We start from the raw sequence: 24,141 nt of genomic DNA on the forward strand, positions 1-24,141 counted from the left end.
ATTCGACTTTTCCTGACCTCATTTGGGGTTTTCTTGGCAAAGATACTGGAGTGGTTTGCCATTTTCTTCTCCAGATCATTTTACAGATGAGGAAACTGAGGCAAACAGGGTAAAGTGACTTGCCCAGGGTCACATAGCTAAATAAGTGTCTGAGACTGGATTTAAGCTGAGGAAGATGAGTCTTTGTGATCCCAAGCCCAAAGCTCTGTCCACGGCACTGCTTAGATATCATCTACAGGATTATAGCCCTGCCATCCTCTGGCCTCGTCAGACCACATCTAGAATACTGGGTTCTATTCTGGGGCTACCACAGTTCAGGAAGCTGGAGAGTATCCAGCCTCCCTGCCATCTCATCCCCCCCAAAATGAAAAAAAAAAAAGGAAAGGAAATGCAAAACCCTTTTAACAAATAAGTTGCAAGGTAGAACAAATTCCCGTACTGGCCATATGGACCTAAGAGACACTCATTGAATAGGTGAATAAATGAGCCCCCAAGAGGGAAGTTGCCTTTGCTTCTGGTCATATAGGAAGCAGAGCTGGCATTCAAAGGAAGGTCTTTGGATCTTGTCAAGCCTTGTGTCTGCCTCCAAAGAAGAATGGTCAGGAGGGATGGTGAGGGGATTAGAGACAATGCCATGCAACCTGTCAAGGACCATTTACTAAGAGCCTACTGTTGGAGTCAGAAAGATCTGAGTTCAAGTCCAGCTCCAGGCAATTACTAGCTGTGTGACCCTGGGCAAGTCATTTAACCTTTGTTTACCTCACTTTCCTCTCCTGGAAAATGGGGATAAGAATAGCACTTACCTCCCAGGATTGCTGTGAGGATAATATGAGATATTTGTTAGGCACTCAGCAAACTTTAAACGATGATGATATACAAGCATTCGACCCACCTTCTGATAGAGATGTGATGGACTCAAGGAGCAGCAGGAGATGACAGTTTTGGGAGACGGCCAGTGTGGGAATTTTGTTTTTACTTGACAACTTATTGTTAAAAAGGTCTTATATTTCTTTTCCATTTTTTATTTTTGTGCTTAGGGGGATGAGGGGAGAGGGAGGCTAATACTAGAGTTGCCCCAAAAAATAAGAAAAAGAAAAAAATAGAGTTGTTGAAACATTTTCAAAAAAATACACAGAAGTCACATATTAAATTTATTATATACTTAAGAAAAGCAAGCTATATATAGGTGATAGAGATTTACTGGTTTGTGCACAATTGATCGACCATCTTTTCCTGTGCTACTTTGTATATAGAAACACTTTTGGTAAGTTCAGAATTTAAAAAAAATAAAAAATTTAAAAGATGATGCATGGGAGAGAGAGAGAAGGCTGGAGGAAGGTCCTAGAAGGGTTAGGAGCAAATGGGATCAGGGGTGCAATGAGAGATTAGTCTCAGTGAACAGCCAGAAGTCCTTTTTTGAGTGTGATCTGAGGGCAGGAGGAGAGAGAAGCTGGGGATGCTGAGTAGAGAGGAAGAGAGGAGATGAGCTCATAGGATTCTCACTCTTTTCTGGGAAGGAGAGGGAAGATAGCACACACAAAAGGGAGCTAAAAATCTGAGAGAAGAGAGGAAGTTACGGGTGCAGGGGCACCGAGGAGAGTCAAAAGGGGAATGAAGCTTAGCCTGCCTGGGTCAGCCAAATAATGCAGTCCCCACCCCCTCATAAAGGAACTCTCCAATAGAAGAAGGGGGCTAAAGCTGTCCTCAGAACACAGAACTGGACATTCCACCTCCCACCTCAGTGCATTCTCCTGAAACGTACCCCAGGCCTGAAATGCACTCCTTCTTCTATGCTGAGTGGCATCCTTAGCTTTTTTCAGTCCTCAAATCAGACGCCACTTTCTACCATAAGCCTTCTACCATAATCGCTTGAATTGTTAGTACTGTCTTGTTCCTCAAATTATCTTATCTTTATTTAACAGTATGCTGTTGTTTTCATCTAGTATTTACCCATCTATAAATTGTGAACCTGCCTTCAAGATCTAGCTTTGACATAAACTGGCCGTGTGAGCCTGGCCGATCGCTTCACCTCGCCAACGCTCAAGGCAGCTTCCTTACACTTTACATTGCAGAGGGGATTTCCTCACTTGGGAGTTCTCTACCAGGGGTGGTGAACCTTCTGCCTCGAGGCCACTTATGACCTTCCAGGTTCTTGGGTGCGGCCTTTTGACTGGGTCCAAGTTTGACAGAACAAATCCTTTTATTAAGTTTGGATTCGGTCAAAGGGTTGCACTTGAGGACCTAGGGGACCACATGTGTCCTGGAGGCTGCAGGTTCCCCACCTCTGACTCACTGCAGTCCTAGTTATGCAATCCCTCTACAATTGGGTTCGTCCGAATAGAATGCCCCTTTTAGGGCTGGGGACCGTTTTTCATTGTTGGTTTGGCATTCCCTGGGCAGAGTGGTTGACGCATGGTTGATGCTTCATGAATGTTCTTCACTAGACCTGAATTCGAACGCCGGAAGGGCTGTCGTGAGGGTGAGCAGTTCACGAACTGGGGAGGGGTATTTCTGAATTTCCTGAGCCCCCCACCTCCAGATCTGCCTTTGGAGCCCCCCTGGTCCCTGTCCCCTCACACGTGGGACTACTGGGGTGAAATGGGGGAGGTGGGACGGGAGAGGGAGAAGGGGAGCCGGGAGTGCCCTGGGGCCAGCCTTCCTCCTCCAGCTGTCATTCCCCAGCGGTGCATTCGCCACTGCCCTCAATGTAAGCTCCTTAGGGGATGAGGATGGGGGATTGGGAAGGGTCTTTTGTCCTTTTTGCCCACGGATGCTGAGTTAGACTTGTTCAGCTTGGCCCCAGAGGGCAGAAACGGGAGCAACGGGTGGCTGTAACAGGTACGCAGACGGGCTGGTTTTAAGAAAAAGCTACCTAAAGACCAGAGGGCAGCCAGAGGGAGGGAGTGGTATGTGTTTGCTGGTGGTCGAGAAGAGGCTGGATGGCTACTTGTTGGGGGTCTAGGAGAGGGGATGAGGATGCGCAGGAGACTACGTCTGGCTCAAACTCGCCCCCGCCCTCGGAGCCCCTGCTGGGCTTCGCGCGGAGATCTTGGGATTCTGCTTGGGGAGCGCAGACCTGGAACCTGTGTCTGGGACCTGGCTGGGAGGAGATGGTTGGGGGTGATCTGGCCGGTCCTGGGGGGCGGGGCCGGGGAGCACGTGGGTCTGGATGCCGGCTTTGGCCCCGCCCCGCGCACCTCCCGCCCTCCCGGTGCTTTCGCTCCCTCTCTCCCGGGGCGCTCTCTCGTAGCCCCGAAGTTTCCCATGGAGTTTGTGGCCGCGCTGCGCCTCTGCCTGTGGCTGGGGTTGGGGCTGGGGCTGGGATCCGGGCCGGGGCCCGGGCTGGGCCACCCGCAGCCCTGTCCCCGGGGCGCGCAGCTCGGGGGCCCGCTGCGCCTGGGAGCCCTCCTGCCCCGGGCGGCGGCCCTGCAGCGCCGCTTGCGGCGCGCCCTAGCCCGGGCTATCTCGGAGGGCGCATGGGGGCCCGAGCTGGGGCCGAAGCTAGGGCTGGAGCTGGGGCTGGGGCTGGGGCCGGAGCCAGAGCCGGAGCTGGAGCTGGAGGCCCCCGCACCCCCCTCCCGGGACCCCGCCTCGCTGGCCGCCTGGCTGTGCCGCCTGCTGGCCCGGCCCGGGCTGGCTGCACTGCTGGCCTTCCCCGAGTCCCGGCCCGAGCTGCTGCAGCTTCACTTCCTGGCCGCCAGTCTGGAGACCCCCGTGCTGAGCCTGCTACAGCTGGACGCGCGCCTGCCGCCTGCCACGCCGGTACAGCTCCCACCCCGCCAGCCACTGACCCTCATCTTCTCCCTAGGGAGCCCGTAGACTGACTTCCAGCTCCCCCCGCCCCAGCACGGACTCCCAGACTCCCCTACCCCTACCTCCCTTGCCCACAGAAGGCCACCCGGACTTCATCCCACTGTTCCCCGTCTCTGCCACCAAGAGCCCTCCGGCGCTGCACCCCTTCACCGAGACTCCTAGCGTCCCAGCCTTGCCCCAGGGAGACCCCTAGGCTGCACCCCATTGCCCCCCCATCTCCATTCTCAAGGAGACCTCCCGGACTGCACCACTTTCCAGGGACTTTCAGTCTCCTAGCCTTGACTCGGGGAGCCCTCAGATTGCACCCTGTTGTCACCTATCGGGGTCCTCAGGGAGTCTCTCCTTCCCGGGACTCCTAGTCTCCCATCCTTGACTCGGGGAGCTCCCAGATTGCACCCCGTTGTCTCCCATCGCGGTCCTCAGGGAGATCTGGATTGCACGTCCTTTCGGGAACACCCAGCCCCTCAGCCCTGTCTCCGGGAGTCTTCCTTCCCCAAATTACATCTAGACCTGCTCATTCTCCCTGCCCTCACCCTGGGGAGCCCCTGGGGAATTATACTCTCCCTCATACCCTTACCACTGTCACTGAGGACTTCCCAGTATATCATCCTCTTCTTAAGACTCTAAGCTCCTCATTCTCCCAGTCTTGCCTCTCTGGTCCCCACAACCCAGAACTCCCAGACCACGACCCCCATCTCCACCTTGATCCACCCAAGGTCTGCATCTCTGAATCTCTTGGGTATTTCCTTTCTGATCCAGCATCGTCCTCAAGTCCTTCTTCATCTCTAGAATACCACCCCCCAACCCCCTTCACAACCTCGGGGGTAGCCTCAGGATTTGCCTTACTCTCTGTCCTCCTTTCCCCTGATCCATGTCCAGGCCTGCCCTACCCTGGACCCTCACACCCTCCTCCTAGGAGGCTCCAGCTCCGCCCCCCTCCCCTGCCCGAGCCTTCACCTCCAGCTCCACCTTCAGAGCCCCCAGTGTCGTCACAGGCTTCCCTCCATCCCTCCCTCCTTAAGGGTGGGACTGCTAGGGGAAAGAGGAGAGGTGAGACACAAGGGAGAGAGGCACCTGGGAATCACCGACTTTAGGGAAGCGCCCTGAGGCAAGGGGAGAAGCTAGGGATAGAGATGAGGAAGACCTGGAGGATATTCCCCACCCCAGGCTTGAGAGAAACTTGCGGGAGGGTTCCACTGAGGTGGGGGGAGGGGAGGAGTGACTGAGAAGAGGGTTTGGGAGACCTAGGGAAGGAGGACGCAGTGCTGTAGGTCCCCAAGAGGGTGCTGGCAGGGGCAGGGGCTGGGAGGGAAAAGGGAGAGGTGGGGTGGGGTGCTAGGGCCTTGGGGAGCCTGGGAGCTATGGGCAGGGAAAAGCCTTGGTCTCAGGCTGACTGGTAGTGGGTGGTAAGGAGGGGAATAGCTGCAGGCTCTACCTAGACCCCCCAGGAAACAAGGCTCTGGGGCTGGGAGCCCACCAGTGGGACATCCTAACATTCTGTCCTTGGAGCCCGCCTTCCTCCTTGGGGTCCCAAAGTCCTGTTCTCTGTCGCCCTCTACCACACAGCGCTCATAATGGCACCCAGAGGTCAGGGCTTAGTGATTCAACAACGTTGGACTATAAAGGAAGGGGCATTTATCAAATACCTTATGTGTTAGGAGCTGAGGATCCCGGCTTTGCCCTTGAGGAGCTTACCAGGTTGGGGGGGGGGATGACATCTAGTAGGGTATAAATACAAATGAAATATAAGGCAGTTGGGGGGAATCAGGAAAGGCTTCCTGGAGATGGTGACTTGAAAGGAGTGAGGCGTTCAGTTAGGTGGAGATGAGGAGAGAGGGCCAGACCCAGGAAGAGAGATGAAATGTTCAATGTTGGGCATAGAGGAAAGGCCAAGATGGCCGGATGTGGGCAAGGGAAGCCTGAAAGGTAGACTGAGGCTAGATTGTGAAATACTCTAAAAGGTCAAGAAAGACGTTGGTGTTTGCTTCTAGAGGCAGTAGGGAGCCATAGGAGTCTATTGAGCAGAAGAGTGACCTATACTTACGGGAAATTACGTTGGCAGCTGTGTAAGCACGGCTTGAGGCTGGGAGCCCAACTGGGGACAGCTCCTGCAAAGGCAAGTAAGATGAGAAAAGGAATATTGTGTATTGAGAAACAGCAATTATACCAATTTGGCTGCAATGTAGGCTGTAAAAGGACAGCTAGGTGGTGCAGTGAATAGAGTGCCAGGCCAGGAGTCAATAAGACTCATCTCCCTGCGTTCAAATCCAGCCTCAGACACTTCCTAGCTGTGTGACCCTGGGCAAGTCACTTCACCCTGGTTGCCTCAGTTTCCTCATTTGTAAAAATGGGCTGGAGAAGGAAATGGCAAACCACTCCAGTATCTTTGCCAAGAAAACCCCAAATGGGGACACGAAGAGTTGGACATGACTAAAAATGACTGAACAACAAAGTAGAGTATAAAGTGTGGGGAAACAGGAAATCAGGTAAGGAAGAAGGTAGGCTATATGTCTGATGGTCAGGTATGTTGTAGAAGATTCCCGTTCAGGCACAGGTGGGTTAGATGTTCCCCTGCTGCTGTATTGTCAGCAAAGACTGACAGAGCTGGAAAGAGAACTTGTAGAGAGAATCTAGTTCCCTCATTTTACTGAAAGTCAGGCCCCGATATCTAAGACCTTCAGCAAGCATTATATGTAATGGGGACAGGCTAGAAGCATTTCCGGTAAGATCAGGGGTAAAACAAGGATGTCCATTATCACCACTGTTATTCAATATTGTACTGGAAACCTTAGCCTTAGCAATAAGAGAAGAAAAAGAAATTGAAGGCATTAGAATAGGCAAAGAAGAAACAAAGCTATCACTCTTTGCAGATGACATGATGATATACCTAGAGAATCAAGTAAAAAACTACTTGAAATAATAAACAACTTTAGCAAAGTTGCAGGCTATAAAATAAACCCACATAAACCATCAGCATTTCTATATATTACTAACAGAGCTCAACAGCAAGAGATAGAAAGAGAAATCCCACTTAAACTTACTGTAGACATTATAAAATATTTAGGAGTCTACCTCCCGAAACAAACAGAGAAAGTCAGGCCCCGAGGGGGAAGGATGTCCCCACTGTCACACAGGTGAGCTTCCTCGTCCTTCCCCCAGGGAATCAATGGCAGGGCTGGGATTGGAAGGCATCTTCTGTGTCTCCCAAGCTCACAGACATTCTTTCCTCCCTTCCCTGTCCCTTAGAATCCGTTCCACCTGCAGTTTGGACTGGGCCAGCCCCATGGAGACACTGGTGGACGTGCTGCTCTCTGTGCTTCGGGCCCATGCCTGGAAGGATATCGCCCTGGTCCTGTGCCGCATCCGTGATCCCGGCAGCTTCTTGGACTTCTGGACCCAGCGCACGGGGCTGGCCCCGAGGATGACCCTGGAGCTGAGCCGGCTGCCCGGAGCCCTGGCACGCCTCGAGGCACTGGCTGGGGAGCCTCCCCCTGTCACAGCTGCGGTCCTGTTTGGCTGTGACGCCAACCGTGCCCTTCAGGTGCTGGCTGCTGCCCCCCCCGGGCCCCGCTGGCTCTTAGGCACCCCTCTGGAGGCCACAGAACTACCTACTCAGGGCCTGCCCCCAGGAGTACTGGCCTTTGGTGGGGAGAGCCAGCCTCTCCTGGAAGACCTTACCCAGGATGCCGCCGGGCTGGTGGTGCAGGCGCTGGGCAGGGCTGCCCATGCCTACCCTGACCAGGCCCTCTTCCCCTCAGCAGTCAGTTGTAACAGCCCCCAGCTGGCAAGGCCTGAGTCGTGGGGCCAGCACCTGGCTGGGTGAGTATCCCTTGCTCCCCAAATGCCCTGTCAGGACCCAGGGTCATAGAGAGGTAGCACATTGTATCCCAGACTTGGATTCAAATCTCACCTTTGCTATGTACTAGCTGTGTGATGTTTGGGGAAATCACTTCACACCTCTCAGAGTTTCAGAATGTTCTTCTATAGAGAGAAGCATTCTTTGCCCAGGTCTTAGGGAGATTGAGGCTCTGGTCAGACCCTACCTGGAGTATTGCATTCAGTTTTTGGAACCAAATTTCAGGAAGGACGTTGACAAATAGCAGCATGTCTATCATGTTGGGCACCATCATCTAGGCTGGCTCCCAGCGGCTCCCACAGGAAGCTCCATACTTGGTAACGATGCTGTGTATAGGGTATGGTGAGAGGGAGGATGTTGAGAGGCCTGCAAAACCATCCCTGGTTGAAGCAGTTGTGAATGCTCTGCCTCCACAAGAAAGACGGGGTAGGCCGAGAGGAAGAAAGGCCATCGTGGGGAACAGGCTTTGGCCTCGATTTGCCCATTGGCCCCAGGGGGCAGAAATGGGAGCAGTTGGGGGGGGGAGGCATTGCAAAGAGATAGATTTAGATTTGACTTGTAAGAAGAAACTCCCTAATACTGAGAGCTATCCCAAAGGGGAATGGGTGGCCTCTGGATGTGGTAGGCTCCCCAGCAGAGCCTGGATAGGCAGCTGTTGGGATATCGTAAGGTTCTTCTTCAGATGTGGGTTAGACTACATGGCCTCTGAGGGTTCTCCCAGCTCTGAGATTCTACGAATCTGTGAAAATGGGGTGGCAGTGGGACAGGCAGGGGAGACATGAGGTGACCCCAAAGGTCTTCCCTCTAAATCTTATGAAACTTGCCCATGAAATCGTGAATCCTGGTTCAGCTGCCTACTTCAGTCAAAGGAGCCCTGGCTGTGGCATCAGGACCTGGGTTCAAAGCCTGCCTCTGATGCTTACCGCCTGGGGGACCCCAGCCAAGTTATTTCCCTTTAAGTGACTGGGCTTTGGTTTCCTCATCTGTAATGTGAAGGGGTTGAAAAAAGGGTCTCTGAGGGAGGTCCCTTCCCCTCTGGGATCTGTGGTCCTCTCGCTAATCTGAGGGGACACGATGAAGGTCACACAGTTAGCACATGTCTAAAGCTGAGACGGAAGCCCAGGTCTCCTAAATCGAGGTGATTCTGCTTCATAGGACCCACGGAGAATGGTGGCCCTTCATGAGGCAGAGACTAGAGCGGGCATCCTGGCCCTCATCTCAGTCCACACTGGAAGGCCCAAGTCATAACTGCTCCTTTCCCCACTCCCCCACAGGTTCCTGGCCAATGCTTCCTTCCACGGTCGGACGGGCCACATGTGGGTGACGGGCACCTCCCAGGTCCGCATCCAGCGCCACTTCCAGGTGTGGAGTCTCCTGCGGGACCCCCGAGGTGCCCCAGCCTGGGTGACGGTGGGCCACTGGCAGGACGGGAGGCTGGAGCCTGCGGCAGGTGGGGTGTGGCCGGGGGCAGGGGGCCTTGGAGGGCGGATGTCCCCCCAGTCCTCACTGCTGGAGAACGAAGCTCGGCAGCAGAAGCTGCGGGTGGTCACCCTGGTGGAACACCCCTTTGTGTTCACCCGGGAGGTGGATGAAGACGGGCTCTGCCCTGCTGGCCAGCTGTGCCTGGACCCGGGGACCAATGACTCAGCCATACTGGGCGAGCTCTTCGCTGCACTGGACGAGCCAGGCAACAGCTCGGTGCCCCGTGACCTGCGCAGATGCTGCTACGGGTACTGCATTGACCTGCTCGAGCGGCTGGCAGAGGACTTACCCTTCTCCTTTGAGCTGTACATCGTGGGGGACGGCAAGTACGGTGCCTGGCGTGATGGGCGCTGGACCGGCCTGGTGGGAGACCTCCTCGCAGGCACTGCCCATATGGCAGTCACCAGCTTTAGCATCAACTCGGCGCGCAGCCAGGTCATTGACTTCACAAGCCCCTTCTTCTCCACCAGCCTGGGCATCCTGGTCCGGACTCGGGACACGGCCTCCCCCATCGGGGCTTTCATGTGGCCGTTGCATTGGACCATGTGGGTGGGTGTCTTTGTGGCCCTGCACCTCACCGCGCTCTTCCTCACCCTCTATGAGTGGCGCAGCCCCTACGGCATGACGCCCCATGGGCGCAATCGCCTCAAGGTCTTCTCCTACTCCTCCGCCCTCAACCTCTGCTACGCCATCCTCTTTGGCCGCACGGTCTCCAGCAAGACGCCCAAGTGTCCCACGGGGCGCTTCCTCATGAATCTCTGGGCCATCTTTGGCCTCCTTGTCCTCTCAAGCTACACAGCCAACTTGGCGGCGGTCATGGTGGGAGAGAAGACCTTTGAGGAGCTGTCAGGAATCCATGACCCCAAGGTGACCCAGGGCAGGGTGGGAAGAAGGGGGGGTGGAGGGAGTGGGATGGAGCGTCACTGCTCTAGTGTGAGGCTTCAGGATGTCCTCAGCCAGCCTTCTCCAGCTCTGGGGGACACAGGAGTTGCCTCTGACCAGATAGGAGCGTGGCTCCTCCTTTCCCTGTAATTCGGAGGTACAGGTGGCCCCTGGATGGGGCTGCCCAGCTCTGGGGGACACTTAGGAGGTGCCTCTGACCCAGATGGAGTGCGGCTCCTCCTTTCCCTGTAATTCAGAGGTACAGGTGGCCCCTGGATGGGGCTGCCCTCCAGATGTGGCAGCCCCCCTCCCCCATTGTAGGGCCACACCCCAGGTCTAGTTGTGCTCACAGAACAGCAGAGAATAGCATCTCGGGTTGCTGGGGCTCTCTGAGGTGCCATGATCCGCCCCGGGCTTAAGGTACTAGGCTCATTTCAGACGTGGTGTCTGTCGTGTAAGGGTCCCCAGCTGTGGCTACAGAAGGAGAAGGGGCGGGGCTTCTAGGAGAAGCCCCTTCAGGTGCCTTACTCTCCGTCCCCCTCCCAACCCTCCCCAGCTCCACCACCCCTCCCAAGGCTTTCGCTTTGGCACCGTGTGGGAGAGCAGTGCAGAGGCCTACATTAAGAAAAGCTTCCCGGAGATGGCTGAGTACATGCGAAGGCATAACGTGCCCACCACGCCCGATGGGGTCACCATGCTCACGTGAGGGCGGGGTGAGGGTGGGACGGGGTGGGGTGGGGATGGGGGGCTGGGCTAGGCTGAGCTGAGGTCCCTGCCCATGACTGGGCATGTCCTTCTGACCCAGGACAGACCCTCCAAAGCTCAATGCCTTCATCATGGACAAGTCTTTGCTGGACTATGAGGTCTCTATTGATGCTGACTGCAAACTGCTGACTGTCGGGAAGCCATTTGCCATCGAAGGTGAGTGCCCTTCTTCCCTCCCTCAGGAAAAAGGCAGGGTCATGGCAGGGAAGGCTCAGCAGAGGGCCTTGTGATGGGCAGCTCAGACCCTGCCTCTTGCCAGGTTGTGGTGAGTGGTGGGTGGCACTGGGGGTCACTGATGGCAGTGGGGGCTGGGGCATGAGGCATCAAACCCTGATGACAGTTACTGCACCCTATTGTTCAATTTCCCAGCCCCCATTAGGAAAATCATAGGGCTGGGAGAAGCCTTAGAACCCAGAAAGTCAGGGCTGGGAAGGTCCTTAGAATAGAGAATGTCAGAGCTGGGAGGGGCCTTAGAACAGAGAGTGTCAGAGCTGGGAGAGCCCTTAGAACACAGAATGTCAGAGCTAAGAGGGTCCTTAGAACAGAGCATCAGAGCTGGGTAGAACCTGGGAACGTGGAATACAGTTTATCAGAGCTGGTACAGACATTCAGGGCTTATAGGAACTGAGGAGAGATTCCTGTGGGCTGGGGCAGTTAGAGGGCTTCCTGGAAAAGATGGGACTTGGGCTTGTCTTTGAAAGACAGTGAAGATCTGGCTAGGATGAAGGGTGGTAAGGAGAACCTCCCAGGCAGGAACTTTGAGGAAAGTTATGAGGCAGAAGTCTGAAAAAGCACATTCAGGGCACAATACACAATCCACTTGAGGGGAAGAAAGTGTTTGCAGAGCAACTTGCAGGAAGGATGGAGGGCATGTGGACACAGAACTTCAAAAGTGACTGCAAATTGCATGCATAGGTGAAGAATGACCATTTTGGGGGAGAGGTTAGGCAGTGGGGTTAAGTGACTTGCCCAGGGTCACACAGCTGGTAAATGTTAGGTGTCTGAGGCTGGATTTGAACTCAGGTCCTCCTGAATTCAAAGCCAGTGCTCTATCCACTGCACCACCTAGCTGCCCCAAGAGACAGAACTTAGAATAGTGGACTGAAGAGTCTGGACTTCCTCTAGTGGGCAGTGGGAACGTGGGATAGTTTGTAAACCGGGGCTGGGTGTAATCAGAGATGCACTCGCAGATGATTCTGGCCAATTGTATAGGAGAGATTGGAAGAGGGACAGAGAGATATGGAGGTGAGGCAGGAACCTTGTACTATGGTCTAGTGAGAGGCTTAAGGCATTGGCTATCTGTGAAAAGCATAAGGCCTTGGGGCATCTGGCTATCCCCCTTTCCCCTTAAGTTTTGAGCACCAGGAGGACCTGGGAAGTAAACACGGCCTAGAATTTACATTCTCTGCCTTAACGAAATGAGGAAGAGTCCTGGGTCCTGTCTGCAGGCTATGGGATCGGGCTGCCTCGGAACTCACCACTCACCTCCAACCTGTCCGAGTTCATCAGTCGCTACAAGTCGTCAGGATTCATCGATCTGCTGCATGACAAATGGTACAAAATGGTGCCCTGCGGCAAGAGGGTCATTGCTGTCACGGAGGTGAGTGAAAACTCCTGGGTGCGGTGAGCCCCAGTCTCCATCATCATCATCTTCTTCTTCTTCCTCTTCCTCCTTTTTCCTCCTCCATTCCACTACCACTAAATTCTTAACGTTCTTCATCAGCTTCAGCTTAAAATACAGGAAGAATGAGCCCTTGTCCAAGGTCAGAGAATGCTGGGCCTCTGGTCAGCAAGTTCAAATCCGGTCTCAGACACTTACTCGCAGGGTAACCTTAAGCAAAGTACTGAACCTGTCTCAGACTCAGTTTCTAAATCTGTGAAGTGGGGATAATAACAGCACCTACCTCTCAGGGTCGTTGTGAGCACACAAGGAAATACTTGTAAAGCCAAGCACAGTCATTCAGTTCTGTCTGACTCTACAAAAGTCCATGGGGTTTCCTTGGCAAAGAAAATGGAGTGGTTGCCTTTTCCTTCTTCAGTGTGTCCCCATTTTACAGATGAAGAACTGAGAAAAATAGTTAGTGACTTGCTCTGTGTCACATAGTTAATAAGTGCTCTATTATTCACTGTACCAGCTAGCTGCCCAGCATACAGTAGGGGTTAAATAAATGCTTGTCTAAAAAACAAACCTGGAGAACACCGTAAGAGGGCAGCCAGAATGTGAGAGGCCTCAAGAACTCACCACAAATGGGTCAGTTGAAGGTACTACATTTAGCCTGGAGAAAGAAATGCTTGGTAGAGAGGGAGGGAGATACGGACAGTCATCATCACTTTACCTTTCAATGCCTGGCATATAGTAAGTGCTAATAAATACTTGCTGACTGACTGGGGGCGGATTTCTTTAGGAATTTAAAAGTATGGAGGTGGGGTTCGATGTCTATCTGGCTCCCAGAGAGGAGAACAAGAGAAGGGGCAAGAGGATGAAGGTGCAGACGCAGACGTAGGCTTGATGTCAGGAAGAACTTACTAGCATTAGAGCTGCCCCTAAGTGGAATTGCGGGGCCAGGGAGTCCCAGGGGGTACTCAGGTTCTCCTCCTTTGAAGACAGAGGTGGATGACCCCCTCAGGGAAGTCAGAGAGGGCATTCTGGCACAGGCTGGACCAGGTTGGTTCTGAAGCCCTTTCCTTCTCTTGAGATTCTGCCCTTCCTTACTCAAAGGCCAGTCATTTCCTTAGGGTCTTAAAGTCCTTTCTGTAGTCACTCTGAGGTCATGGAAAATTTACTGCCCCCATTTGACGGAGGAGCCCAGAGAGGTTTTGTAGAATGGCATAGCTCGAAGCCACCTCATCGAGCAAGTCTCAGCCCATTCCCATTTTATTGATGAGAAAATGGAGAACTGGGATGGGGAAAGTTGCCCCAAATTCCATCTTCCCTGGGGAGGCAGGGGGAGATGGGAAAATCATAGCATAGGGGACTGAGGTGGCCCCCCCAGTCATAGTTTTAGGGCTCCAGGGGGGATCTCAGAGAGCATCCGGACCAACCTGTACCCAAGTGGGAATCCCCAGTATAGAAATTCATCATCCATCACGGCAGACCATCCCATTTTTGGACAGCTCTCATGTTGAATTATTGAGTTTTTCCTTAGACCGAAGTGAAAACTGCCCTTTTACCCGATCCCAATTGGACCCCGTTTCTGCCTTCCAGAGCCAGGCAGGCTCTTCTCTCTTCCACGTGACAGCCCTTCAAGTATCTTACGGCTGTCAGATCCCAAGAACTCCTCTTCCCCATCTGCTTTTTTCCAAGTCAGCAAGCATTTATTAAGAGCCTATTACGCGTCAGGCGCTGTGCTGAGCTGGGGATAGGAAGAAAGGCAAACCCAGTCTCTACCCTTTGGGAGCTCACAGTAAACATCTGCAGTCTCTCCAGCAGTGCCTAGCACAGTGCTCTGTAAGTGGCTTAAAAACGGCGGAACTGCGTCCTCTTGTGTCCTAGGCATCTTTTATCTTCCTGAATATGTGGTGCCTGGATGTGAGCTCAATAATCCAGATGGTTTGACTAGGACAGAGTACGGAGGGAATGACCCCTACCCAACCCCCACCACGTTACGGTTTGTCGTTTCTGCGCACTAATTTTTTAGTCATATATGACTGACTCCATTTGGTAATGATACTGGTTTTCCATTTCCTTCTCCAGCTCATTTTACAGATGAGGAAACTGAGGCCAAAAGGGTTAAGTGACTTGCCCAGGGTCACTCAGGAAGATGAGTCTTCCTGACTCCAGGCTAGGTGCTCTATCTGCTGCACCATCTAGCTCTCCCCACCACATTCTGCTTTGGACACAGTGCTTTTCAAGGCAGCTTTAAGAGCACGTTACCTTTTTTTTTTTTTTTTGACAAGCACATCACACTAAGGATTAAGAGAGCTTGCATTTCACTAAGAACTCTAGATCTTTTTCACACGAGCTGTTGTCATCATACTTTCCCCACTCTGTAAATTGTGGTTAGATTTTATTTTGAAACTAAGTGTTGGACTTTTCAAGGATGCCCTATGGTGTAGTATAGCAGATAGTGTGCTGGACCTGGAGTCATGATGACCTGAGTTCAAATCCAGCCTCAGACACTAGCTATATGATCCTGGGCATGTCACTTAACCTGTATGCCTTTTACAGTTTCCCCAACCATAAAATAGAGAGAACAATAGCATCTAACTTCCCAGGGCTGTTGTGAGGATAAAATGAGATATTTGTAAAGTACTTAGTATAGTTTATGACAAATAGTCGGTGCTTAATAAATGCTGTTCCCTTCCCTAGCAGTCTTACTAGATTTGGTCTTTAGTTCTACATAGATCTTTTTAGATCTTGAATAATAATATGCAATACATTAGCTCCTACTCTGTCCCTCCTTCCACCAAAGGAGGTCAGAGGTGGAAAAAGGACAGTATATGTGCAGATGTATGTATACATATGTATATATACATACATGCATGCATGTGCTACACAAGGTATCTCAGAAGTCTTAGTTGTCAGATTTTACGTGTGCACACACACGTGCATGACATGCCCCTCCCTCAGACTCTGCAGATGAGCATCTACCACTTCTCGGGGCTCTTTGTACTACTCTGCCTGGGCCTTGGATGCGCCCTCCTCACCTCTCTGGGTGAACACATCTTCTACCGCCTGGTCCTACCTCGGATCCGAAAGCACGCCAAGCTACAGTACTGGCTGCACACAAGCCAGGTGAGTGGCCCCGGCTTCCTGGGGAGGGAGATGGCAGCTAGTCTGAGCCATGCGTGGACTTAGGGGAGGGCCAGAGAGACCCACTCCAGACAGAATACAGGAGTCCCAACAGCATGCCCAGAATTCAAACCTGAGAATAAGAAGGGTCAGCTCAAGGCTACGAACACTAATCATTATAGCTCCCCTGCCAATTCTGTAGGCTTTTGACCCAAAAAGCCCGTGGAGACGGGAATTCCAATGTTATCATGTCCATTTTACAGTAGAGAAAAATGTCCAACAGGAACTTGGGTAGCCTGATTCCAAGACTGCTCTATTGCACTCTTCCCTAAAGGACTCACAGAAAACAAATTGAGCTTTTTTTTTCTAATTCTAGTGACCCAAACACCAGGGTCAAGGGAAACGTTCTATCCTCAGAAATCCCAGGGGTAGAAGGGAAAGGGAAGGAATGTTGGCTCACTGCCCCCCCCATCCCTCTCTTTTGCATGGGCTGGTAGAAAATCCATCGGGCTTTAAACACCGGCTTAGACCAGCAGAAGAACCAGAAGCCGGAGCCGGAGCCAAGGTTCGCTGTTGAGAAGTCCGGACTGCCTTCCTCCCAGGGGAGTCCCCAATCTGAAGGGGGTACTTGGTGCCTGACCTCAGGGAGCCCCTAGTCTGAAGGGGAAGGAGGGCTTTCTGGAGTTAGCACTCGAGTTAGATTCTAAGGGCTGGGTGAAGATTCAACAGAGAGGTTAACAGAGGAGGAAACCGGAGGCGACGGGCCATATTCCGCGATAAGGACGTGACCAGGGGAGGGGCAGAGCAACAGATGGTGTCGTTGCAGGTAGTGACAATGGTTCCTCTTGTTCCAGCTGCGATCCCCAGTGTGAGCAGGGCAGCAGGAACAGCCTTAGGACAACCGTGAAGGGTGAGCGTAGGGTCCGATTTCAGGAGCCGGAGGTCAAGGGGCCTGACCTGCAGCTCACCAACGGGCGCCTGCCTCAGCAGCAGCTCGCAGTGCCGCCAGAAGGACTTCCACAGCCCCCTCCTCGGGCAGCTGCTGCTGCTACCACCACTACTCCCACCACCCAGAGTGAGCTGAGGGCCCTGGAGCTGAAAATCGAGGGCATGAGGGATCAGCTACGGGCTGCCCTGCTCAGGAAGAGTGAGCTGGTGCTCTTGCTTGGGAGGGACCTGCCCCCCTGCAGCCGGCTCCTGCTGCCCCCCCCGGAGGTCAGCGAAGACAGGTAACCGTGCCTGACTGCCCACCAATCCCACGGCCTTCCCATTACCTGGCGCTGACACTCTCTGGCCCTGGAAATGCAGCCACTCTGCCTGGAGCATATTGGAAGGCAGCAGGTGGGAACCTACCTAGCTCTGCCCAGTGGACAGAGGTGATGGTAGCACCCAAGCTCCTGTTTCGCTCTGCTGTTCTGGGCATTCCTGGCCGATTTCCTGTCACCCTTTCTGCACACTCAATACAACAGCTGCTGCCCTCAGGCCCCTCCACATAATGAAGACCACTTCTAAGTCACGATGTGCCCATCCTTTGGTGTCAGCTGGCCAGGACAAGGCCCAGGGAGAGAACAGTCTGAGGCTAATTTTGGCCAAGGCAGAAACTGCGTGCAGGTCATCCCGAGACGACCCAGCACAGGCTGAGGGTACTGGCCTCTTGAAGCAACATCCCCTTGCATGTCTCTGAGCTCCACTTTAACTAGGAAGCATGGATCCCAGCCTCTCCCTCGACTGTGCCCCGGTGTCAGCTCCTCAGCTGAATGGCCCCAGCAGTTTCTCCATCCTGGGGCCTTAACATTCCATAATCCTGTAGTTAGAGCTGGCAAAGAATTTCATCATTTAAGAATATTTTAAACACCATAAATAGGAGCCTGGAGACAAAATACAGATGTTGGTCTTTCACTTTCCTGTGGGCCTGGCGCAGAATCAGGGCCAGATGCAGGCTGCAACAAACTGCCAAGGATGAGTGAATGCAGGGGGTAACCCAAAACATGCCCCGCCAGAGAGAGGGCACCAGTGAAGGGTACCACCTGCCAGCTCCAGTGCCGCCTTGAGGAAGGCCTCTCATCTACCGAAAGACAGATGAGAACTGGGGGCAAGTACCCACAGCAATGAAATCATGACTCTATCCCAAATACTGAAGAACCCCTGGCCCTTTTAACTCCTCCGGGGGGAAGTCAATATAGAGAGAGCAATTGTTAGATAGACTATTTATTATATATACAAACACAATTTTTGTACATTACAATTAAATAGAATGGAATGAATTTTTTATTCTTCATTCCTCACCAAGTGATTTGGTTGATTTACTCAGCCTCCGGACTCATCTTCCAAAGCTCTTGCCCAAAGGCCCAGACAGAGCAAGTCAGATTTCCAAATCTGCTCATGGTAGCAAAAGGAGGGTTTGGGCAAGGGATTGTCTTCTCACTCCCCATAATCTTTCATTCCTTTTGACTGGTAGGGGCTGGGACCCAGAAACTGTTTAAATCCATTTCCTGAGCCAGGAGATCATCAGCTTTCCCACTGAATTCTCACAGTTCCTGGGGCCATAATACCTACTTGTACAATTTCCCCTATAAATGGAACATTTCACCAGGTGCAGCTTTGTAACCAGGTACAGGGTGGGGAACAGGATATGTGGGGATACCTAAAGTCAAAAATCCTGCCTCTAATGAACAAGATTCCTTATGGGTGTCACTCAGTGGCTTCACATGGTGCTCAGTTCTACACATCTGGGGACTGCCTTCTCCCCTTCCTTCATACCAGAGCTCTGCGCATATATGTATATGTATGTATGTGTGTGTATATGTATGTATGTGTATGTGTGTGTGTGTGTGTGTGTGTGTATTAGACACACACAAAACACACTCTCCTCAGGCAGCTCTACAGATTCCTCTCAGAGTTAGAAGAGGCACAGTCATTTCCCTCTACTGTCCACTTCCAGCTGCCTGGAAGCAATCCCTCTATGTGGGAGCACCTGAGTCAGTGAGCGGAGCAGGTACTCCCCAGCCAACCAAGAGAGCTAAGAAGTGGCCTGTGGGTACCACGCTGCTTCCCACTGGGTAGAATCCAGGCTCACACTGCACCCACCACTACCTTCCACAGGACTCTCCCAGACCTCCTCCTTAAGAGTCAGCAGGAAAGTCAAAGCTCTGGCCAGAAGGAGGGAGGGAGAGTAAGCCATACTCCAGGCCCAAGAAAAGGCACTGAACTCCAAGCACCAGGCAGAAACCCCTGTGGAGGGATGGAGAGGGAAGAGAAGAACCCAGCAGGCTATCATACTGAAGGCCTCACTCCTACTCTCTCTTCTGTGGTCCTGCATGTCTGTGCCAGCTGATGGCTGGCCTTCACCAGCTGTGGGCCATTCGCTCCATCCTTCTGCCCACCACATGCATTTCACTCCTAGCCAAACCAACCCTCAACTAACAGCATCGTTGTTTGCCCTGGGCTGTAGAAGGAGGCCAACCTGGAGTGGGAGGGGTAAAAGAGGGGCTGCCAGAGATGCTCCTACCCATGGAGAGGTGCGACTCCACCTCCCTCCTGACACTCTGACTGCTCTGTACTAGGGACCCTGGGACCCTGCCCCACACAGGCTTTGGCTCTGCATCACCCAACTTCACAAGGCTCTTACAGAGCAGCTTCTCACTGCCTTCTCCCCACCCCACCCCACAGCCCTAGCTCTTGCTGCCTCAGAGGACTGAGAACACAGTGAGTACTTGGTGGTGCACAGAACCCCATTCAAACCATTCCCAAACAGAGGCTGAGTAGAGTGGTTTCCCTCCAGGTCTCCTCTAGTCAAAGGGGAAAAAAAGGGTTCTCTCATGGAAAAAGGTCCTCATGCCCCAGGAGGAGAGAAGAGTCAAAATCACCAGAAATTAGGACATGTCTGCACAAAGCAAGGAGATGGGGAAATTCCATCCTGGGCTCCAACAAGGCCTGGCACCCAGAAGGGGAGGCAGCAGCACAAATCCCGGACGAGGAGAGGAGGAATTGTTTGGAGGGGAAAAAGAAACCCAAGGGTAGTGGTGCAAGGAAGCCCACAGGTTTAGGCCAGGAGTTGGGCAAAGAAACCAGCTGCTCTGGAGACTACCGACATTAGGTTACACATCTTCCCATGGAGCCCGGGGGGACACAGAGCTGGGACCAATTGCCCTTGGTGAGTAAGGCCCGTGCCTCTGGAAGGCTGCTCTCCCTGAAGCTGCCTTCACTCAGTGTATTTAAAAATAATTTTAAAAATTCATCTGAATCTGGTTGGGGAAGAAAAAGAGCCAGTGTCTGACAGGAACAGAGAGATTCCCTCTGCCCTATCAAGGATCAGCAAAAGTGCTCACGAGGGACTCCTAAACTCTGCTTCTGAAAGCATGGCTGGGAGGGCACCATTGTCTTTGGAGCAGGGATGACTCTCCTGTGTGGCCTGAAGATCTGGGGTGACACACCTGTCTGAGGTGGGGCCTTGGGCAAGGACCTTGGAGACGCTCTCAGAAAAACTGACAACGTCCTGGCCACCAAGTGAGAGTGAACTGGCCCTAGTCTGATCAGCAAGGGAAGCAGCTGGCTCAGAGATGCCAGTGGTGTGGGCTGGAGGGGAGGCAGGAGACTCACGGGTGCCAGTGGTGTGGGCTGGAGAAGAGGCAGGAGGCTCCGGGGTGCCAGTAGTGTGGGCCGGAGGAGAGGCAGGAAGCTCCGGGGTTGTACCTTCTGCCTGTGGGGTTACCAGTGTTGCTGATGTCACTTCAATGGTGATGGAGCCAGTGGTGGCCCCAGGGCTCTCACTAACTCGGATCTGGGCAACTAGGCCGGGGGAGGTGGTAGCAGCTGGGACATTAGGGGGACTTCCATTGGCCAGGGCTCCAGGTCCTGCTCTCTGCTCTAGGAGGGAGGCACTCAGATCAGAGAGAAATGAAGGGTCCGTGAAGATAGTGGCTGTCTCAGCCATCCAGTTCAGTTCACCCCCTTCTGAGGCAGAGGTGGGGCCGGCCCTCCCCGGGGGCTGGCCGGCTGCCGCTCCCATTGTGTAGAGAGGGCCCGGGGCTCCCAGGGGCCACAGCTGCGCCTGCAGTGTTGTTGTTGAGATTGTCCTGCAGGGCCGTCTGCGTGCCCTGGCCAATCTGCTGGTTCTGCAACAACATCTCCTGAATGCGGATCTGCTGGAGGATGGCCGGCAACTCAAAATGATGAAAAAAGTAGATCATGGAATGCTGTCAAGAAACAGAGGAGCAAGACAATCAGACTTATCTCCCAAAATGACATCATAGGGGGCTGTCGCCGGACTGGGAGAAAAGGAAATGAGAACTGGAAATTCTGGCCCACGAGTCTCCCCTTGAGTCCACAATGAGCACAGAACAAACACTATGGGATGAGCGAGCCCAGCAGAGGCTCGCTGGGGCTGCCTTCAAAAGCAGTCAATTCCCCTTCAGAAGAAGTCTTCAAATACAGCCACCCAGGCACTGCAAAGCACTTTACAATTATCTCCCCATTTTACAGATGAGAAAACTGAGGAAGGCAGTGGTCTCACAGCTAGGCAGAGATCTGAGCTCAGGCCTTGCTGGCCCCAGACCCAGGGCTCTGCGCAGGGTGGCGCCACCACGCGGGCTCAGAGAAGTCCAGGGAGTTTGCCACATCACAGAGCAAGCCTCGGGGCCACAATTAGCCTCTCCCGGGGGTTCCTAATGCCAAACCGAGTGGGATTCCTTCAAAAGTCCCAATGCTCCCCATCAACTGCTTCGCCATGAGATTCAGGGCTCTCTCCCCTCCTTTACGGGCGAGCTTTCTGGTCCCTTCCTTTCCCCTTTCTAGAGGATCATTCAATTCTTCCTGAAGTGACGGCCCTGGGTCTAAGAGCGGAGGTGGGGCACCCTAAAAAAAGCAGTGCCTCCAGTGTCTAGCACACGGCCTCAGGCCCCCTTTCCCCTTCCCGTACATTCTCTACACCCTGTATGTGCACACTGTCCAAACGTGATCTGGCCCAATCTCTCATGAGTCCAAAATTCCTAAGATATTAGGGTTGAGAGCTGGAAGAAACAATGATCATTACTGATGAGTCCAGCCCCCTCATCTATAGAGGGAAAAACTGAGGCCAGGTGAGGTAACCTAAAATGACTTGTCTAAGGTCACAGAGCCAGTGAAGAACAGAGCTGGGATTTGAATCCAGGTCCTCCACTCCAAATCCAGTATCCTCTTCTATAACCACAGATTGCCTTTCAGAGGCCAAACACAGGGTGAGGAGAGGGGCTGGGGGGGGGGGGCGCCGGCGGCGGCTTGCCTAGTCCTCGCCCTGTGTGGTCATGTTTCTTTATCCCCTGCCCAAGTTACCTGGATGAAGAGCCAAGAAGTGACCAGGGCCAAACTGCTGTACTGGCCATTGAATCGGTAGTGATAGGCATAAAAGGCAAAGTGGTACAAGTAGAAGAACCTGAAACCAGACAGAGAAAGGACAAGTGAGGGCCTGCCTGTGGCTCCTGGACAAGCGAAGTCACTCTTTACTGGCAGGTGCTCTCTGTCTATCCCAGGGTGCTCTTTACATCCCTTCTCTCAACAAACGGCTGAGAGAAGTTAGAATAGAGTCCCACATGCCCAGCTATCATTAAGTAGTGCCCAGGACACTTGCCTTGGGGTCCAGCGCTCTGTCCATTATGCCCTGCAAGGAGCAGGGCACGGCAAAGGGAAGGTCTAGGGCCTCCTCCTCAGCCTTGCTTAGTCTGAAGCCCAGTGTCCTTCAGGATGGGGGCTTTTCCCCGCACAGGTGTGCCTGGTCCTGGGGCCAGTGCAGGGCACCTACCTCAGCCAGTGCCTCTTACTGGTGTTGGTGTGGCAGCAGATGGCATCATACTGGTCAGCCAGCCACACGATGAGGATGATATAGAACGCTGTTGTGGTGTCATTGAAGAATTCAGACATGATGGCTTCCATACCTGGCAGGAGCAAGGAGGAACAAGTGTGTCTAGAACGTACTCTGGGCTCCCCAAGCACCTCCCAAGACGGACCGTTTGGTCGGCACCCCCTCAATAAGCGTGCTCCTAGCCCTCCTCTGCTTTAGGAAATGATTTCATGAGTGTCTGCACATTCTTCTCCCTCACAAGAACAGCTCAGGTCCCTGTGATTCAATTATTCTCCTCCCTGCTTTGAGTTCTACACCAAGGCCAACCAAAAATAGCTTCCTCCAAGCTCTGGCACTTGGAGAGACGAGCTCTGAAGAACGTGAGCACTTGCTAACTCTGGAGAGTTAGAGACATCCTCAATCTACGTTCCAAACCCCAAGGACGAGCGGGTAATGTCTGGGGTTATGCTGAACTTGGCTAACCAACCGCGGCAGCTGTAAAGTGGGCTTCAGTGACGTGGGACAGGACGGGACGTGGGGGCAGCAGGAGAAGCTCTGGCTGTCCCATCTACAATGTGCGGGGCTGCCACACTTACCGACAAGAGCCAAAATCACTGTAAGCAAGGGCGCGGCGGGGAAGGCGATCGTCATGTTCATTTCCAACATCTGTAGGAGGTCCACTGCAAGATGAGAAGGGCAGGAAAAACCCCTAACTTAGCAGAGAGGCCAGACAAGGGGCGACAACAGAGCCTGACTGCAAGAAGTGCCGACGACTCGCAGAGCGGAGGGGAGGAATGGACCTGCAACTGAGCGGCAAGAGCATGGAGGTGGCTGAAGACAGCTTACAAGCCATGCGCTGGTTTGCCGCGGGTGAAGAAACTTCTTGGAAAATCAAACCAATGGTGGCTAGCAGGACCAGCAAGACCAGCTCTACCACTCTGGGCCCACTGTGTATGGTATCCAATGGGCCTCACTAAAGGGACTTCTTTCACATAACCAAGAAGTGCCTAGGATCACAACCTCGAATGCGGTAGTGTTTAATAAATGTCCGTAGAGTCACACTTACCAATGAAGACGAAAATCTGGTGGTGCGAATACCGCAGGAGCATTGAGACCGACAGAGTCTGCAATCACAAGACAGGAGAGGTTAGGCTATTGACCACTCTACCAACGGGCACAGCTGCATCAGGGAGAACGGACGGACTTGGGCCCTAGCAGGAGGCAATTAAGAAGTGACTTACAGGAAGCCTTTCTGGCTTTCGAGGTGCTTTATGCGCATTATCATTTTTGAGTTTAATAGCAACCCCAACGTAGCAACTATATTATTGTTCCCATTTCCCAGGTTAGTGAACTGAGGTTCAAAGAGGACAAGAGCCTCAGCAACGGTCAGTGTCAGAACCAGGATTTAAACCCAGGTTTTGCTCAACTCCAAGCACAGGGCTCTTTCCACCACTGGAAGGCTTCTTAACCTTTTTGTGTCTGGCAGTCAGTCTGGTAAAAGCCCATAGATCCCTTCTCAAAATAATCCTTAATCTGAGTACATAAAATATGGAGAATTACAAAGGAAACAAATTATACTGAAATACACAGTAATCCATTGTTTTTTAAAGTTCACAGATCCTACTCAGATTAAGAAGTCATGTGTTTTGACATGCTGCCCTCTCCAAATGTGGAAAGGTAGTCAATTATGATGGATGCAAGCTTGCACTTTTGTGATCCATGCAGACGTCAATTAATTAACCTAGAAGCCTTGCCTTATTGTGGAACTGTATGGAAATTAAAACATGAATTCCCAAC

At 52.9% G+C, this 24,141-nt stretch overlaps 2 protein-coding genes across 2 annotated transcripts in view; one reads left to right on the forward strand and one right to left on the reverse strand.

Annotated features, from left to right (window-relative positions):
- Positions 1-3,113: 3,113 nt before the first annotated feature.
- On the forward strand, positions 3,114-17,730 carry GRIN3B (glutamate ionotropic receptor NMDA type subunit 3B). Its single transcript, XM_078154074.1, is given in 10 exon segments — positions 3,114-3,762; positions 7,060-7,077; positions 7,079-7,632; positions 8,944-10,018; positions 10,590-10,735; positions 10,839-10,954; positions 12,247-12,398; positions 15,369-15,533; positions 16,028-16,095; positions 16,385-17,730. Coding segments are annotated over 10 exon segments (3,171 nt in total). The 5' UTR covers positions 3,114-3,264; the 3' UTR covers positions 16,764-17,730.
- TMEM259 (transmembrane protein 259) overlaps positions 17,723-24,141 on the reverse strand; it is a 57,519-nt gene continuing 51,100 nt past the window's right edge. Inside the window, 6 exon segments of the mRNA XM_020969233.2 lie at positions 17,723-20,542; positions 20,544-20,725; positions 21,840-21,939; positions 22,306-22,438; positions 22,941-23,024; positions 23,411-23,468. Coding sequence (XP_020824892.1) covers positions 19,855-20,542; positions 20,544-20,725; positions 21,840-21,939; positions 22,306-22,438; positions 22,941-23,024; positions 23,411-23,468 — 1,245 coding nt within the window. The 3' untranslated portion in view covers positions 17,723-19,854.

Source organism: Phascolarctos cinereus, unplaced genomic scaffold (genome assembly GCF_003287225.1).
Source record: "Phascolarctos cinereus isolate Bilbo 61053 unplaced genomic scaffold, phaCin_HiC Scaffold_4;HRSCAF=312, whole genome shotgun sequence".
Taxonomy (NCBI): Eukaryota; Metazoa; Chordata; class Mammalia; order Diprotodontia; family Phascolarctidae; genus Phascolarctos; species Phascolarctos cinereus.